The following is a 16,715-nucleotide window of genomic DNA, read 5'->3' on the forward strand; positions in this document are numbered from 1 at the left end:
ACCGTCCCGGGATGCAGCCTGGCTCTCCTTCCCCCGTCTGGTGCGGCGGCCAGAAGTCTTTCCTGAGGGCTGCGCCCTTCTTGGTGTCTTCTCAATCCCTAACCCCCGAGTCCGCAGCAGCGTGTCCTCAGGCAGTGTCGCGTGCACTGTGCTGCTCAGGGCTTGTTCCACCACGTCCCCAAGGAAACCTCGAGGCTCCTGAGGCAGGGCCTTTGGCGTCCACTTCCATGGTCTCCAGCGCAATGCTTAGCTCACTGCCGAGGTTCAGTGAACAAGGGGGTTTGTTGGTTGATCACAGCCGAACTAGGGTTTTCCAGATGCTGCCACAGATCAGGGCCTCCCTGGGACTCTTTGGAGCAATAGCGTGGGTCGGGGGAGGTGGTGAGGAGTTTGTGTGGGGCCTGCTTCAGTTCCAGGGGAGACGACTCAGGGAGGGGAGCATTTGCTGCCCATGGACCATCAGGCAGTCCCCTACCTGTAAGAGGGCAAGTCCCAGGGCCTTTGATGCAATGTCCTGTGTGGTCAGTAGGCAAGCAAGGTTACCTCCATATTGACGGTGAGAGGGCTGAGGGCTCAGAGAGGCTCAGCTAGTAGGGTGGAGCTGAAACTGCCCTGACCTGGGCTTTTAGGGTTTGGATTGGGGGAGGCGGGATTCTGGGAGTTAAAATTGAGTTTCTTAGGAGGGCATGTCTGAGAAGGGCTGGCGTTCCTGTGGACTCAGTGCACGGCACCCGCGCGAGCACAGATACAGCACACAGAGTACATTTCAGTGCTCGGTTGAGCTGAGCTGGGCTTCATCCTACTGGGTCCCTTACTGGCTGTGTGCCCTGGGGCTGATGGCACTCCCTCTGTCCAAGCCTCCGTGTCCTTGTGTGTGACAGTGCTGTGACACTCTCAGCCTCCCTGGTTGTTCTGAGGACTCAGCAAGAGGCACAGAGTGAGTGCTTCACAGGGGGGCTCTGCATTCATGGAGGGGGCTACTCCGTGGAGGGCGCTGTTGGGGACTTGAGAAGTGGCTCATGTGTCTGGCTTCTCCCAGGACCTTGTTAGGGTCAGAAGTACTGGGCACTGGGAGAGACAGAGTCTCCATTTCCTGGGGACAAGAAAAGTAATATATTTTTGAGAGAAATATTCATCCATCTTGCTATAATATTAGGACAATATTTTCTCTTTCCAGGAAAATTCTTTCTGCTCCTGCCAAAGAGGACCATTCCTAGCGCTCTTGGAGTCTCTTTGTGTCTTAGCCCCCATCACTCAGGACGCAAGGACCATTGATGTCTCAAATGCTCCATAAGTCTGCTGCACTGCAGGGGCTAAATCTTCTCAGGCATTAGCCCAGGGGCCGCGTTTATCGGGGCTCCCTGTCTGTGGCTGTTCAGAGCAAATTAACTGCACCAATAATCAGTCTTCACAGAAGCAGATCGTCTGTAACCCAAGAGGTGTGTCTGCATATGTGTGTGTGAGTGTGTGTGTGTGTGTGTGTGTGTGTGTGTATGTGTGTGTGTGGTGGTGGGGGTCTGTGGATGCTGTGACAAGACCGATATTGAAAATGAGCAGTGCAGAGCATAGCCAGTGTGCCATCTGTATCCAGCCCGGCCAAAGGAGGAGTTGGAACCAGGGCTCTTTTTCCTTGATTTGCTACTGAGTGTGGCACTTCCTTTGGCAACTTCAGGCAGTTTTTATTCTGTCCAATACTCAGAGAGGGTTTTATCCAGTACCTCCCGAAGCAGGCTGTAGGATGGAATTCAATCAAATAGGTATGGGAATTCCTGGATTAAATAGGCTTCTTCATCAGAGGAATTATCAGAGTCTTTGCTACACACTAGTGTGTATTGAGAATCAATCAGAGGGGAGTCTGTGTGGCTCTGAAACTGGCTTGACCATGGAATTCTTTTGAGCATGCCTGTGAGTGTGTACCACTCAGGGTTCTGCTATTCCCATTAGGACACTGTTTTGACCAATATCTTACTTTGGCTCACAGTTCCTGAGGTACTATTTCCAAAGGATAATGTATATACTGATAGAAGAGAATAATATTGATAATAATAATAATACTTCCTTAAGTAGCTCCTGCATTTAGAAACGAAGGATCACAGGACATGGGGGAGGAACAGTTTCACCAAGGGAAAAGCAGAATAAGGATACATTTTTAAATTGATGGCTGAGAGTAAGAGGGAAAGATGAAAGGAAGCAGCAAAGAATGAAGACAGGGACACAAGATATGAAAAGTGGCAAAAATCCATTTTGAAAAGTGATGAGAATGGTGCTGGGCCTCAGATTCCTGGCTCTGGACATGGTCAAAAAAAATGCACTCAACGATTTGTGGAGGCAACATTAGTACTTGGCAAAATCGAAACCAAAGATGAAAACCTAAGCTTTAGTGGCAATCAGAGGTTCTCATCTCTATGCTGTGCTCTCTGGCGTCCAGGAGCCGCCATGCATATGCAGCATCTTCTCCAGAGCCACTACCTACCAGACTACCATTCCCCAAGCAGGTGTAGATGCTATAGTGGGCAATGGCTGCCCCCTTTAATACAGAGATTACTGACTCCTTGATGGCCTTTGTCATTATTGATTGAATCAACTGATACTAAAAGATAGCTACTAGCCTATATCTGACATATATTAAATCCTCAGTAAAATTTTGTTCAGTAAAGAGGGGGGTCTGCAAAATTATATTGACATTAAAAGGGTCCTTCCTTCTTGAGGTGGCGGGGTCCTGGGACCGAACGATGTTTCCCTCTGTACCCATGAATTTCATTTCCATGACAGACATAGTTGGCCCTGGCACCCATTCTGTCCTTTGAGTCCGTGTATCTATCATTACTTCATATCCATGCATTATCTGAAGCCAGAGCCTCTTAGACCCTCTCTGAGGTCCTTCCATCTTGATGTCTAGATGTCTAGCTGCTGAACCCCAGGGAGGGCAGGAAGTGGGCACAGAGTGTGCGTCTGATTCTGAGCACGCGGCTGGGAGCCTGCACACAGCAGGTTAAGCCTGGAGAGATTCAGGGGCTTCAAACAAATGAACCAGGTGGACCTCAGACCTTTGAATTCAGTGAGTTCTAGCCTGGAGGCACAGCTCTGCCCGCCCCCTCCTCAGTGTGTGTATGTCTCCAGCCCCTATGTCCATCAGCCAGTCCCTCCCTCCTTCATCAGGATTTACTGATATTAGCTACCTCAGTCCACTATAAATCCTGGTCCTTTTTCAGTCAACCTGGTCCTCTCTCACTAAGTTGGAGTTTGTGGTTCTGAGAATCCATGCAGGACACCCAGCAACCTCCCACATGCCCTGCTCCCACCCCGGCTGGAAGTTGCTGCTGCAAACACATTTGCATGGGGTCACTCTGGAGGGCTGTCATCTGACATTTCACATCACCCATCATGGGCAGTAAGTGCCTCAGGAAGGACCAGCTCATCTGAGGTGAGTGGGTGTAAAGGAGAAAGGAGGATGCCTGGACTGCCGCCAAGATCTGGGAGCATGGTTGGCCAGAGAGTCACACAAAGAAGATCAGGGTCAAGGGTTAAAGGGAAGATTTGGTCGGGGGGATCCTGATCCTTAGAAGCACCTCTCTCCCAAGCAGAGTTGACCTTCCCCTGGCTATGGGCATCCCTGGGGTGGTACCTGCAGCCAGAGGTTGGAAGCTGGCAGCAGGCTCCCGCCGTGAGCCTCCTTGAGGCGGCACTTGGGCAGGGAGGTGGTGGGAGATGTCAGTGATCTGTCTTCCTCACTGGTGCTTTGTTCTTTGAGACAACATCCAAATCATTATCAAGAGAGATACCCTTGCCTGTGAGAGAAGGAAGTACCCCTCCCTGAAGGTTCTCGGTCTTGCCAAGTGAGGGGTTCTCAGATTCCCTTTACGAGGAAGTCACAATACTCTCTTGTCCTGAAGCCTTAGGAATGTCCAATGGGAAACCCAGAGCTGGACCTCCTCCCAGAGAGTGACATCACATGTTCCCTGTTGGACATCTGCTGGAAGCACTGCTGAGATGCTCAGGGCACGAGGCTGAAGGCTCTGCTCTGCTGGGTAGGGGTGGGGAAGCTGAGACTGGTGCCCAGACCCTGGCAGAGATGCCTGCGTAGCTGGCGACCTTTGCTCTCAACCACCTGCCCTCACCTTGGCCCTCAGGGCTTCCCCAGCACAGCACAGCAGGCTGGAGTGAGCAAGGAATGAGGAGCCGTAAGGCCTGAGTTCTAGTCCCAGCTCTTCCACTTCCTGTGTGACCTCAGCAAGTCACATAACCTCTCTGAGCCCCTGTTTTCCCGTCTCCAAAATGAGGTGAGATCTGTACCGTCTACTTCATAGGGTGGTTTTGAGAAACGTGAAAACTCTGGGGAGGAGGAGGACGGTGCTGCAGATGAGGGTTATCATGAGGTAGGCCCCTTCCTGCTCTCCCCTTCCTCAGGCCCCTTCCTCCTGCCAGGGGTGCTGAGGTGCACACGCTCATCCTCTCAATAAGTTAGATTGGATTCCTCTTAGACGGTCAGCCAGAGCCTTGCAGGAATGGTGTAGAGGCTCTTAAGAGCCCAAGTGAAGGTGGGAATTGGAGCAGGTGCAACCTTTTGAGGTTTCCACCACCACTTTGGGTCCATGTGAAGAGGGTGTTCAGTTCTGGTCTTCCTGTGGCCACGTGGCTGTCGGCCTCTCCCTGCTTTCCTTGGGGGTGGGGAGGGTACAAGTCTTCCCTGTGGTCCACATAGTTCAGCAGCAACTTCAAGATGGCAGTTCCTAACTCAGGGTGTCTGCTCTGCTCCAGTTCCCTGGGCCCAGGACCTCTTGAAGACCCTGGCAGTGACGGGAGTGGACAGCCGGCCTCTGGGCTCACCCAGTGAGATGTGTTTTATAAACCAGGTCTGTCCGAGATGTTCTAGCCTGACCCTTAGAGTTCACATCGCAGATCCTCAGGTTAGAGGGGGTTGGCTGCCCTAAACCAGGTTGTCTAATAATCAACTGGGGGGAAGTGTGCGTGGGCCCACCTAGGTTTATTCACTCCCCCAAACTCTAGCCCTTTGACCATAACATGTATGTAGCACCTTCCTAAATACCTCAGCCCTTCATTTTGATTGTAAATCTACAAGGTCAGGAAGTTCCCATCTGAGAGATGAGGACACTGGGGTTCACAAGGGGTGGAGCAGAGTGACCTGCCCCAAGTCAGATGGTTGAGTGAGTGACACAGCTGGCGTGAAAGTCCCCCTCTGTGCTTGTTCCTAGTTTGGTTTTCCACAATCAGCGGGTCATAAAAATAGATTACTGGCTAGAGGAGACATTGCTCAAGGCTTGGGCAAGCTCCCTCGGACCAGGCTCAGCCTGGTTGATACCTTCTGTCCCTTCTCTCCCATCTGTCCCCCAGATCAAAGCCCAGGGGCTGACCCTGGCTGGGAAAGGTGTTTCTCACTCACCGGACGAGGACGCGTCTCCCGGAGGAAGGACTTGAGGTCTCCTCCCGCCATGAGCTCAAGCAGGATAAATCGGGGCAGGGCTTGCAGACTCACGCCAATACAGCGGACGATGTTCTGGTGGTTGAATTTGCTGCAGAGCGGAAGGGAGTAACTGAATTTAACTGAGCTGAGTCTGCAAAAACTGGGCAAAGCTGGGTACAGAGTTATGTTTTCAGAGCCACATTATGTAAAAGCTTTCTGTAAATACGGGGAGCAGGGGTCCCAGGCTGGGCCTAAGGAGAGGAGAATCTGGTTGCTGAGCAGCTGGAAGAACCAGAGGGCAGGCCTGGTGGGGGTTCAACACGCATGGAGTGTTCTTGCTTGGAGTGGGGGGCTGGGGAGCGGGGGAGAGGGCCATGCATAGGCACTGAGCGAGAAGGCTGGGGTGGAGGTGGGCAGGGAGATGAGGGTGTCCAGGAGGCTGGCGCCAGGACTGCTGGCCAGGATTCACATTTTGGGGGTTGGAGTCATGGAGGAAGGCCTCAAGTGGAAGCTGGAGGGCCTGCTTCCCCGAGGGCCTGCCTGAGACCTGCCTGCTGACTGTGTGCCGAAGAGAACGAGGAAGAGGGCCGCTGGATCCCACCATGGACTCTTTGCGGGGGTTCTGAGATTCGCGTTTTCTTATTAACGTGATCCTGTGAGGACACGTGAGGCAGTGGGGCCAGGGAGCTCCACGTTGGCACACTTGGGCAGAACTGATGCACTGGGTGACTGTGCACCCAAATACAGTGCTGCCCACTCGCTGCAGAGTAGGGAGACTGCGTGACGCGGGTCTCCTTCCACCTACTCTTCTACTTTCCAGGTTTTACGCAGTGATCACTATTACATGGGCAGCAAATACGGCACTTAAGCAGGAGCTGAGGCTGCCACGCGTCCTCCTATGGACACAGCACATCACACACGCTGCTCTGGCCTCATTCCCTCGGCCGCTTCTGCCAAGGCCTCCCTAGCCTGTCAGGATGTTTGAGGCTTCCCGGTGCACCGGGAGGCCATGAGCCTGGCCAGCTCTCAAGGTCGAACCTCTGTTGTCAGAGCCTTGGACACTGTGACTCCCAGTGGTGGGCCTCAGATCCACCAGCTGAAGAGTCGGGCCAGCTGGGTGGACCAGGGTGGGCCCCTTCCATCATGTGGGGGCCCATTTCCTTTACTTGAGAGTTGGGAGCTGGGGTGGGTGAAGGACCTGGTGGAAGAGTTACCTGGAGGAAGATTGTATTTTCCACTGTCAACAACAAGCACACTCTGTTTCTTAAGAAAAGGGGGGAAAGAACCAATGGGTGACATAGGGGTGCTGGTTGAAGGCCAAGTGACATTGACTGGGGCTACAAGGAAACAAGATGGGGGCTGGTCCACTCTGGTAAGATGTGCTAAGAACCTTGGGGGCTGGGGGAGGTCTCCAGTTAGAGAGAAGGGGTGCCCTGCAATGTTTCCCTTGGAGATATGCCTGTTAGAAATATCTTGTGTCCCTCACAGGCTTGGGGTGGTGGTGTGGGCGTCCCTCTGGGCCGTTACCTGATGATCAGGGCTTCCATGAGGAAATCCAGCTCGTCCTGTTCAGAACACACCTCCGGCAGCGTCTGGGCACAGAAGGGAGGGTGGGAATGAGGAGGAGGCTGTGAGCCACAGAGGTCAGAGGCTGTCGGTAGAGGGCTGTGCTTACAGAGATCCCGGCCAAGGTCAGGCCCACGAGGAAGCCCCCTCTTACCTTTACAGCCACTTGCAGGGGGCTGGGGTCATTGGGCATTCCAGACACCTGACCTTCATACACTTCCCCAAACGCACCGTGGCCTAGACCCCTGTGCAGAGGAGAAGGTGTGATGAGGCAGGGGCACACTTAGTGGCCACTCACAGGAGGCAGGGAGTCACGCACACCCTCAGGAGTAATGCCCTCAGTGTGGCTTTGCCCTGCAATCCCCAGCCTCTATTGCTCTATGGGCAAGGAACGTTCCAAGCCAGGCTTCATGACGGCTGATATTCCTTCCATGAACACTCACTGAGTCCCTAATATTTGCCCGGGTCCTAGAGGTGACTAAGACCTGGATCTGGTGGGAGAGGACCGAGGGCTGGCAGACACCTCCTGAAGAGCGCTCAGAGAATGACAGACATGTGCGAAGGGTTCTCTGGGAGCTGGGAGGGGGAGGGGAGCAATGCTTGGGGGAGGCATTTGGGTGGTTTTGAGGAGCACCCCATTTCTCCCATCTAGTCCTCCTCTCATTGTTCCAACCCCATAAGTTAAATAATTAAATAATTAGACCCCCAAACGGCCCTGGACATTAAACCTTCTCCCCCCGGGAGGGCCGGGGGTGCTCCGAGGGGTGGCTCTGCTGGCCTCTTGTTGTCAGAGGAATCTGTGGTCCAGGGATGACATCCGGCCACCTAGAACGCTCCCTTCTCTGCCTCCCTCCACCCTCAACTGCCCCAGCAGACGGCACTCACCGGATGAGGGTGATGCTTTTCCGTGGCACCTCCTTCAGGTCACTGATGGAGGAAGTCTTGCCAGCAAAACAGTAGTTGGGATTGTAGTCGGTCATGATGGTGGAGGTGCGGAGCTTGCTCAGCTTGTACTCCGGGCTCTGCAGCTCCATCTGCATGGCTTGCAGCTCTTGGTGCTTCCGGCGGTACACTGCAGACAGATGCCGGTCCATACAAGGTGGCCTGGGCCAGGCCACCTCCTCCAGGAAGCCTTCCTTAATCTCTAGCTCTTCCGCTGGGGTCTAAATCTTTTTCCATCACTCTTAGTCATACTAACAAAATGGTTATAGATGTGAAAGTATACCTTTCATTGAAAGATTAAAGCAAATATAAAGCTTAAAATCATATGAATGAAAAGATTTATTGTAACATGCAGGGGCAGAGGCACATTAGTTTGGGTCCTCTGAGAAGCAGACCCAGGACAGGATTAGAAATGCAAGGATTTCATTCAGAGAAATGCCTATGAGAGATGATCCAGGGGGAATCCAGGAAGGCTGGGAAGCCACTAGACTGTTTTGACTCCATGTGAAGGACAGGGTGAGGGAAGGTTGAGCAAAGACCCTAGATGGCCATTCAGTTTAAAAAGGTTCCAGCAAGGCTGTTGGGAAGTTCTGGAGTCAAAGTGGGCTGTCAGAGGAGTCCCAAGTCTCCAGGAGGGGCCTTGCCTTAGTAGCTCTGCTCTGCCCAGGTGCTGCATGAGGCAAATATAGCAATAGACTTGAGAGTACAGCTGGGGCTCTTGGTCACCTGTGTTTCCTACAGATGAAGAACCACCAAGCCACATAGCTGCAGACAACTGCAGGGTGGAAGGTCTCTAAACTGGCTCTAAGCTGGTGCCCGAGGACCTGAGTTATAATTCTGCCTTGGTTACCTACAAACTGTGACCCTGACAAGTGACATGTGACCTCTTTGGATCTCAGTCTCTTTCTCTGTAAGCAGGGACAGTAACACCTGCCCTGTTCCCTAAACCTCCACTCTCCATCCCCTGGGATTGTGATAATGAAATGAATTCACCAAAACAGAATAGTTTCAGAGGCATTTCCTGGATGTCCAGTGGTTGGGACTCAGTGGTCTCACTGCTGGGCCTGAGTTCAATCTCTGGTCAGGGAACTTAGATCCCACATGCCGAGTAATGTGGTCAAAAGAAATGGTTTTGGAAAGTCCTAAAGAGCTCCCCAATACAAGCGACCACTATCACTGTTATTACTATATGTGAGAACATTCTGTATATAAGGCAAACTCCATGGGAGGTGATTCACAGGGTGGATTCTGCTTTTAAAGCTCGGCCCCACCACTTTTGGGCCAGGGCAAGTGAGTCAACTTCTGTGTGCTCAGTTCCTCCTCTATGAAACATGCCAACTGTGATCACAGGGTTCTTTGAGGGTTTAGTGAACTAAAATATGTTACTCGCTCAGCATGTGGTGAGTGTGCAACAAGATAGCTCCTGTCGGCTTGCTCTTTGCAGGATGGCGTCATGGGAATCACAAAGGTCCACTGAGAACAGGGAATCCCTGTCCACCCCCAGACTCCCCCAGCCCCATGGGGCTGGCCTCAGAGTGCTGACTGGAGCCTTTCCTTTCCTTTCCTTCCGCCTCCCCTCAAGTCTCTGCCCACCTGCCCCGGGCATTTCCAGCACCTGGGCCCTCTGTGATGTGCAGATCAGTGCCCCATGGCTCACAGGCCTAATGGGAAATACTGAGAAACCAGCTCTGCATTCTCTGTGGAGAGGGGAAGGGTGGGCTGGAGGTATGAACCAGACTAGAAGAGTCCACTGAAGCCCATGTCTGATGACAGCTAAACAGGTCTGGAGGAGGCTGGGGGGGGGTGGGTGGTGGGGGGTGGGCAGTGGTAAGTTTAGCCATGGTGTTCTCCTCTGAGAAGACCCCTCCCTGAGCAGCCAGCAGGCTCTACACGGGGCTGAGGTTCAGAATCAGGGCTCCTAGGAGCCAGGAGTGTGCTGGAGACAGAAGGAGAGGGGCTTCTGCTTTGGCTTGGCTTGGGCTGCCCTCATTACCGCCGCCCAGAATGACCCTTCAGCCTGAGAAGGCACAGCCTGAGATGCCGTTCTGTTCTGCCAGATCTTCCTTCCCTGCCCTGCTCTGGAAGTGCTGGGGCTCTGGGACACTCACCGATCATGATGCCGGAGAAAGCCAGGACGAGGGCGGCTACCAGGGCAGAGGTCACGACGGACAGAATCAGCGAGAGTGGCAGGTGGGGCTCTGGGGTGGGCGACACTGGAAGACAGTCCCCACGGGGCACGAATGACCACATTGATTCTCCTCTGAGCTGCCCCCACGTCAGAAAGACCCCTCCCAGCCCCGGACCCACAGACCGGCAGCCTTCTTGGAGGATGAGGGCAGTTTCATCCTGGTTTTACAACTTCTAACAGCTTTTGTGGAGAGGCACTATGTAACAGGGATAAATATCACAATCTTGACACTGACCTGAAACATCAGCTGCGCATGACAGGATGAGGATGGACAGTGAGCCGATAGGGGCTGTAGAAGCGGTTCAGGTGCCCTGTGTGTGCGTGTGAAGTTGCTTCAGTCGTGTCTGACTCTGTGCGACCCTATGGACTGTAGCCCACCAGGCTCCTCCGTCCACGGAATTCTCCAGGCAAGAATCCTGGAGTGGGCTGCCATGCCCTCCTCCAGGGGATCTTCCTGACCCAGGGATCGAACCCACATCTCTTATGTCTCCTGCACTGGCAGGTGGGTTCTTTACCACTAGCACCACCTGGGAAGCCCCTCAGGTGCCTTAGTGAGTGAGTGAAGTCGCTCAGTCGTGCTGACTCTTTGTGACTCCATGGACTGTAGCCTACCAGGCTCCTCCATCCATGGGATTCTCCAGGCAAGAATACTGGAGTGGGTTGCCATTTCCTTCTCCAGGGGATCTTCCTGATCCAGGGATTGAACCCGGGTCTCCCACATTGCAGGCAGACGCTTACCCTCTGAGCCACCAGGGAAGCCATCAGGGGCCTTAGGTGACTACAAACTCAGTTTGACCCAAAGATAAAGAGTATGCCTGTCAGTTAGACTCAAGGCTGAATTGATGCTCTATCCACGAGAGCACTGGGCCCAGCGCGTGGGAGGGAGAGCTGGGTGCGTGATGGTACTGACCACACCAGGCACCGAGCCTGGTCCTGGACACGGCATTTCAAAAGGGACGTGGACAACTGCAACAACAGGATGGGAAAGAGATATAGACTCATGTCCCATAGACTGGATGGAAATAAATGGGCTGTTTAATCTGGAGGAGACTTGAGGAGGAGGAAGGCAGCATGCTCTTCAGACGCCGTAAAGGGCCACTACAAGCAGGAAGCTGAGGGGTGGAAGTCGGGAGGAGAATGGGTCTGGCTCCATAACTCCCCAACGGGAGACCCTGTGTCTTAGGAGTACTGAGGTCCTTGGTGCTGGGGTGTCTGGTGGAGATGAGCTGGCCCCTTGGTGGGGATGTGGGGGTCGCATCCTGGGCTAGTGGTGGGACCAGGTGACTTATGACTCCTTCCCAAGCCATGACCCACCTTTCGCACACAGGTCCCTTTGCCTGTCGTCCGAGCACCCATGCTGGGGGCAGGCGACAGTGTCAGGAAGTTTACAAAGCTGCGTCTGAGGTGTCCCAGAGCCAGGGAAACTAGCTGTGGCTCAAGCTCTGTGCCCGCCCACCGCCCAGCCCCTTACCAATGCAGGAGACGCCGTCCTCAGCCAGCACGGTCCCGTGGTCGCAGAAGCAGATGATTTTGTGGCTCTCGGGGTCCATGTGGCACTCGTCTACCTCGCAGTGGCTGCAGTTTAGGTAATGCTTAATGTTCACTTCCCCGTGGCCCTCCATCACTGGTGACAAGGAGGAAGGGTCAGCCTCAGGTGGAGGCCACCCTGCATCCCACCCCTGGGCTCTGTGCTTCATCTCCAGCTGCCGGTCCCTCTTCCTACATCCCACTGCCACTGGAAGCACCGCCTGTGCAGGTGGCTCCCTGATGCATCTGGTGAGCGAAACTCAGAGGACCTGTAGGCAGGCGGGAGGGTCCACACTAAGGACCCTTAGATTGGCTGCCACAAAGCACAGGGCCCATTATCGTTGCATTCACCTAGGGCTGACCTGCCTGGAGTCAGTTTTTTGTGAACGTATCAGATCACGCATCCTGATTTCCAGAAAACGTGGTGAGGCAACCACTAGGAAGACTTGCCTGCAAGGGACCCACGATCACACCTGTGAGTCCTGGACTCACTGAGTAGCCCTGGGGTTTCAGCTGGGAGAGAGGGAGCACTGGGAGAGAGCCCAGGGAAGCAGGCTCTGCTACTTGGCAGAGGGGGTACCTTTTAAAGCCGGGGTGTACAGGATGCCCAGCGGATTGATGAAGGAAACCCCGTCCTCCCCGTCCATCTCGGGGTCGTTGTTTGAGGCTGCATTGCCACCTGTGGCAAACCAGAGAAAAGTTTAACGCAGAGAGGTGGGTGCCTGAGTCTGGATACAGGTGCGTATCAGCGGGGTGAGCGGCGGGGTCGGGGAGGGGCCTTGAGGGCGGGGCGGTGGGAGGGAAGGGAGCTCATGGCACACAGGATGCAGCTGGGGCTCGGTTCAGTAGCTGCTGGGTGTGCGGGCCACTGTCTCCTCCAGGGCCACGGTCTCCTCTGCTGCTCTGCTGGGCTCTCCCAGGAAGCAGTCCATGTGATCAAGAGTCAGAAAAGTTCTAGTCTCCCCAGGCTGGGTTGGCCCCTTGGCCCCTCTGCCTGGGAGTGGCTCTCCTGTCCCATCCGGTGAGGGTTGGGGCAGGGGGATGGGCCCCTGTGCCTTTAGGCTCCTGTCCCTCCTTTCAGCAGGGCTTGGGTTATCTTTGGGCTCCCCGCCTTGGGCTCCTCCCACCCGCCCAGGGCTCGGAAAAGAAGAGCATCTGGTTAACACAAGCATCTTACACACAGCCTTAAAGCAAAACACAGACAGCACATCACAGCACGTGCATGCATCGTGTCCTAATCTGGGGGGCGCTGGAGCCATCATCTCCCAGCCTCTCAGCTTCAGAAGGCTCTTTTGCTCTGCTCCGAAGCCCAGAGGAGAGCCAGGGCCAGGGGCCAGCTGCGTGCTGAAGTGCTGGGCTGGGATTGCCCACGGCTGCTCTCAGGAGTAGCCCCCATCAGCATGGGGGATAGTGCCCCTTCTGGAAGCTGGTGGGCTGGGGTAGGGAAGGGAGAGTAGGGAGTCCCTGAGGCCAGAAAGTGCAAACCAGGCCCTCGGGGAGCTGGCTTGGCAAGGACTGTGGCCAGGCCATCCAAAGGGAGGAGTCTGGCCTCCAGGGTTCTCATGCATCCTTGAGGGTGGCTCAGAGAGGAGTCTGGGAAGCCAAGGCCCCTTTATCATCAGCTTTGGGGGAGATCAAGAGTCACTGGGATCTTGATGCTGTCCTGCCGAAACCTCGAGGCAGGATGCTGGCTCGGGAGCCAGCACCCTACCTCTGGCTTGTTTGGCGGGCTGGGAGGAAGGCGTGCATGGTCACATCACAGTCCACACGTGGGGTGGGCCGGGGGCGGGCAGGCGAGGGCTGGGGAGAGGACAGGGGAGGGAGGTGCCTAGGACTAAGAGGGGAGGGAGTGACACCTTGAACACGAATCATCTTTACCTATATATCCTCCGCCTCCTCCACCGGAGGAGCACCCCCCTCCACCCCCTCCGAAACCCCCTCTTGTCTCCCACCCCCACTTCTTCATGGCCTGGGGGCAGGAATGTCCTCCGGTGGCACCTTCCAGCAAAGATTTTCCAGACCAGAGCAAGGAAGTGTTATCACTCCAGCCACCTCCACCACCTGTAGGCAGAGACAGAGAAACGCCTAAGAGAGGATTCCGGCTGGTTCGGGCGGCTGCTGGGTCTGGCAACGAATGCAGGGCTCGGTGTCTTCCTGGGTACTTGTCCCTATCCAGCGCCCAGGGGGTTTGTCTTCAGTGGGGCCTGGGGCCTTCAGAGTCCACGGCTAAAAAACCAGGCATCTGCCCTTTGCTGGAGGGAGACCTGCTCTGGCCACAGCCGTGCATGTCCAGATGGAAGTGGGCCGTGTACCCCTGCTTCCTGTCAGGCTTCTGGCTCAAAAGCCCAAACTGTGCTCATTAAGGGATGAGGGTGGTGGGGGGCAGCAGGCAGCATGGCGACTAAATCTGTTCCTCTGCCTTCCCTCTGGGCCTGCCAACTCTTGAAGCTCCTGGCTTTCATAGCGTTAACTACTTCTCATCCCAATAAGAACAAGGACCAGCTGTCAATACCCCACCAAGATCGCAGAAGTGAAATTCCTAGCAGCAATCCTGGATTAAGCACCAGATAACCCAAAGGGATATAACTGTTTACTAGGCAAGAGCTTCCCTGGTCTGAGCCTTGGTTTCCTCACCTGAAACTTGGAGATAAGGACACTCACCTTATGGGGTGGACGTTAGGATCAAAGGAGAAAGGGAGTGTGTGAGATGTTTTATAAACCACCAAGGGGAGGGATCGTTGGGCATCTGTGAGACACACACACGTGCAGAAGGCCTCACACCCGGAAGCCCAGGCAGGGTCTTGCCAGCGGCGTCTAAGTTGCTCTAAGGTCAAGAGCAAAGAGGGCTGGAGGCAGAGGCGGTGATGCTCTGGCTACAAGGGCAGCAGCTGGAGCTGTGCTCCCCTACACCTGGGCCTGCCCTGAACTCTTGCAAAGGGTCTGTACAGAGCTAGCTTGATTGCAACTTTATCTTAAGGCCATAGGCAGACAGCAATACATCTCTCCCGAAGTCCTTGAAACTCCAGGATCCCCACTTTGTCTCCCCCTATTGTTTCATATGACATTTCATGAGGCAGTCTACTCCCAGAGACTCCAAAACCCTTTATGCTCCAGCAGAAGGTCGGGGGCGGGAACCTAGAGAAATAACAGTGCCTGCGTCTGCTGGGACTGTAAGGGTTAATCTGCCTGGACACGTCTCAGTTCTTCGTGAGAACTCCTGGCCAAGGTTCTTCTGGACCCAGAGGGGGCAGCAGAGGGACGTGTAGGTGGGGGGAAGCTGCAGACAGGGCTGACTCTGGTGCTAGCAAGAGGGAGACGGGTTTCAGGAAATTAGGTCAAGGTCACGAATAAGCTTGTGTCTAGAACAGGGAAAACCAGAGCCCTGGGCAAGTCATGGGGACCATCTGCCAGTTCTGGAAGTGGCAGGACTTCAAGAATCTGGCCTCCCTCTGCCAGCCGGAGAGTGGGTGTGGGCCTGTCAAGGCTGTTGTCCAAGTCACGTGGTGGAGGGAAGGCAGCTTCATTAGCGGGAAGCAGGCTCTGGTTGGCTACGTGGGGCCATGAACTTAATAAATAAATTAGGATGAGATGGGCCTGAAACCGAGCCTGCCCCCCTTCCCCTGCCCCCAGCACCCTACCCTTGCATTCTGCACATCCCAGCCTTCAAGCAAATGTGTGGAAAAGAAAACAATGGTCGTGAAAGTGAAAACACATCAACAACAACGTTTTAAAAAATGGATTAAGTATGAAACTATTTGGTCATCCTGAGGGGAAAAAACCCCTACAACGTTCAATGAGCTTCTTGACACTTCTGTAAAATGAAAATAATATGTTTGGAAAACCCTACAGGACTGTTTTGAAAAGAACATGCATGATAGATGTGGAAATGTTTCGTAATTTATTAAATGCTGACTGACATAAGGGGTGCTGTATATATCACTGGGGTAATTCCTCGCTGTGGACACAATGACTGTTTCTCCTTCCTCTTTCTCTAGCCATCTCTCAGTTGAAGAGAAAGTTTGAGTATTTATTTTACTTAAGCTCAAATCTCTAAATGCCTTAAAAAATCCTCCCTCGGTCTGAGTGTGGAGAAAAGAACACACAAAGATGGATGGTTGACTTCAGAGGAATCAGGGAATTCACATCTCCTTCAGAGTCTGTCCCCCATCTCTGTGTGACTGGCTCTCACTAAGGAGGCAGACAGCCCTACCATGGACAGAGATTTTCTTTCCATATGAGAAGCGTGTGAGCTGGCAGCCCAGGGCCTGGAAGTACAAACAAACCACAGGGACCTGGGAGGCCGACCCCGCTCAGATTTCTTCCATCTGCTCACATCTAGTTGCATTTGATAAATCCCAGGGAGGGTTGGGTTGGCAGTCAGAACGCTGCCTCCTGCCTCATTTTGTCAATGACCTTCTACAAGTCCAAACCCCACACCAGCGAGGTGGCCTCTGGATCCCCAAGGTGTGACCTGTCTTTCCTTTTTTGATGCCAGTACCAATATCCAGGGCTCCCAGCATCTCAAGGGCCCATGACTAAGATGCCCACAGGTATGTGATGGTGCCCAGTCAAGGTGAAGCTCACACAGTCCTCGGGGACCATTCTGGGAGAGGCTGGGCTTGCAGAGATTTACCTGCAGCTCCAGAATTGCCGTTCAGCCCTAGGACTGAGGAGTTATTCTCCAGTCTCTCTGGGTGGAACGTGTCTGTCTTGGCCCCATAGGCCCTGCCACCACCACCGGCCGCAATGATCAGAGGCACCGGCACGCCATCTTTCATCTGCCAGGGGAGAGACATTCAGAGATTGAGAAGCTGAGCAGGGCTCTCACCCTGGAGACCTCTGAGCCATTTAAATGCTTAAACATGTCTGAGTGTCTGCTGGGCAGTGGGTGACATCTCGGTGGTCCGAGGACTCCCATCTCATGTTACAAGAGCCCATGAGCTCTTCTGTCCCCTTCAACCCCCAGCTCCTGTATCAGTCCGAGTTCGTAAATGAAGCAAAAGCATCAGGAGATATAAATGTCTATGAACACTGGGAGGCAAGGATCAGTCTTTGGGGCTGTTTGTACCG

At 54.1% G+C, this 16,715-nt stretch overlaps 1 protein-coding gene across 1 annotated transcript in view; it reads right to left on the reverse strand.

Moving 5' to 3' along the window:
* Nucleotides 1-16,715, reverse strand: part of ALK (ALK receptor tyrosine kinase) — a 742,529-nt gene that overhangs the window by 23,008 nt on the left and 702,806 nt on the right. Inside the window, exons 15-23 of the mRNA XM_069582903.1 lie at nucleotides 16,279-16,423; nucleotides 13,524-13,706; nucleotides 12,226-12,324; nucleotides 11,590-11,742; nucleotides 10,039-10,143; nucleotides 7,874-8,060; nucleotides 7,143-7,233; nucleotides 6,950-7,014; nucleotides 5,402-5,531 (exon numbers count right to left, since the gene is read on the reverse strand). Of these exons, the coding sequence (XP_069439004.1) occupies nucleotides 5,402-5,531; nucleotides 6,950-7,014; nucleotides 7,143-7,233; nucleotides 7,874-8,060; nucleotides 10,039-10,143; nucleotides 11,590-11,742; nucleotides 12,226-12,324; nucleotides 13,524-13,706; nucleotides 16,279-16,423 (1,158 nt within the window). The remainder of the gene's footprint in view (nucleotides 1-5,401; nucleotides 5,532-6,949; nucleotides 7,015-7,142; nucleotides 7,234-7,873; nucleotides 8,061-10,038; nucleotides 10,144-11,589; nucleotides 11,743-12,225; nucleotides 12,325-13,523; nucleotides 13,707-16,278; nucleotides 16,424-16,715) is intronic.

This window comes from Ovis canadensis, chromosome 3 (genome assembly GCF_042477335.2).
Source record: "Ovis canadensis isolate MfBH-ARS-UI-01 breed Bighorn chromosome 3, ARS-UI_OviCan_v2, whole genome shotgun sequence".
In the NCBI taxonomy this organism is placed as follows: domain Eukaryota; kingdom Metazoa; phylum Chordata; class Mammalia; order Artiodactyla; family Bovidae; genus Ovis; species Ovis canadensis.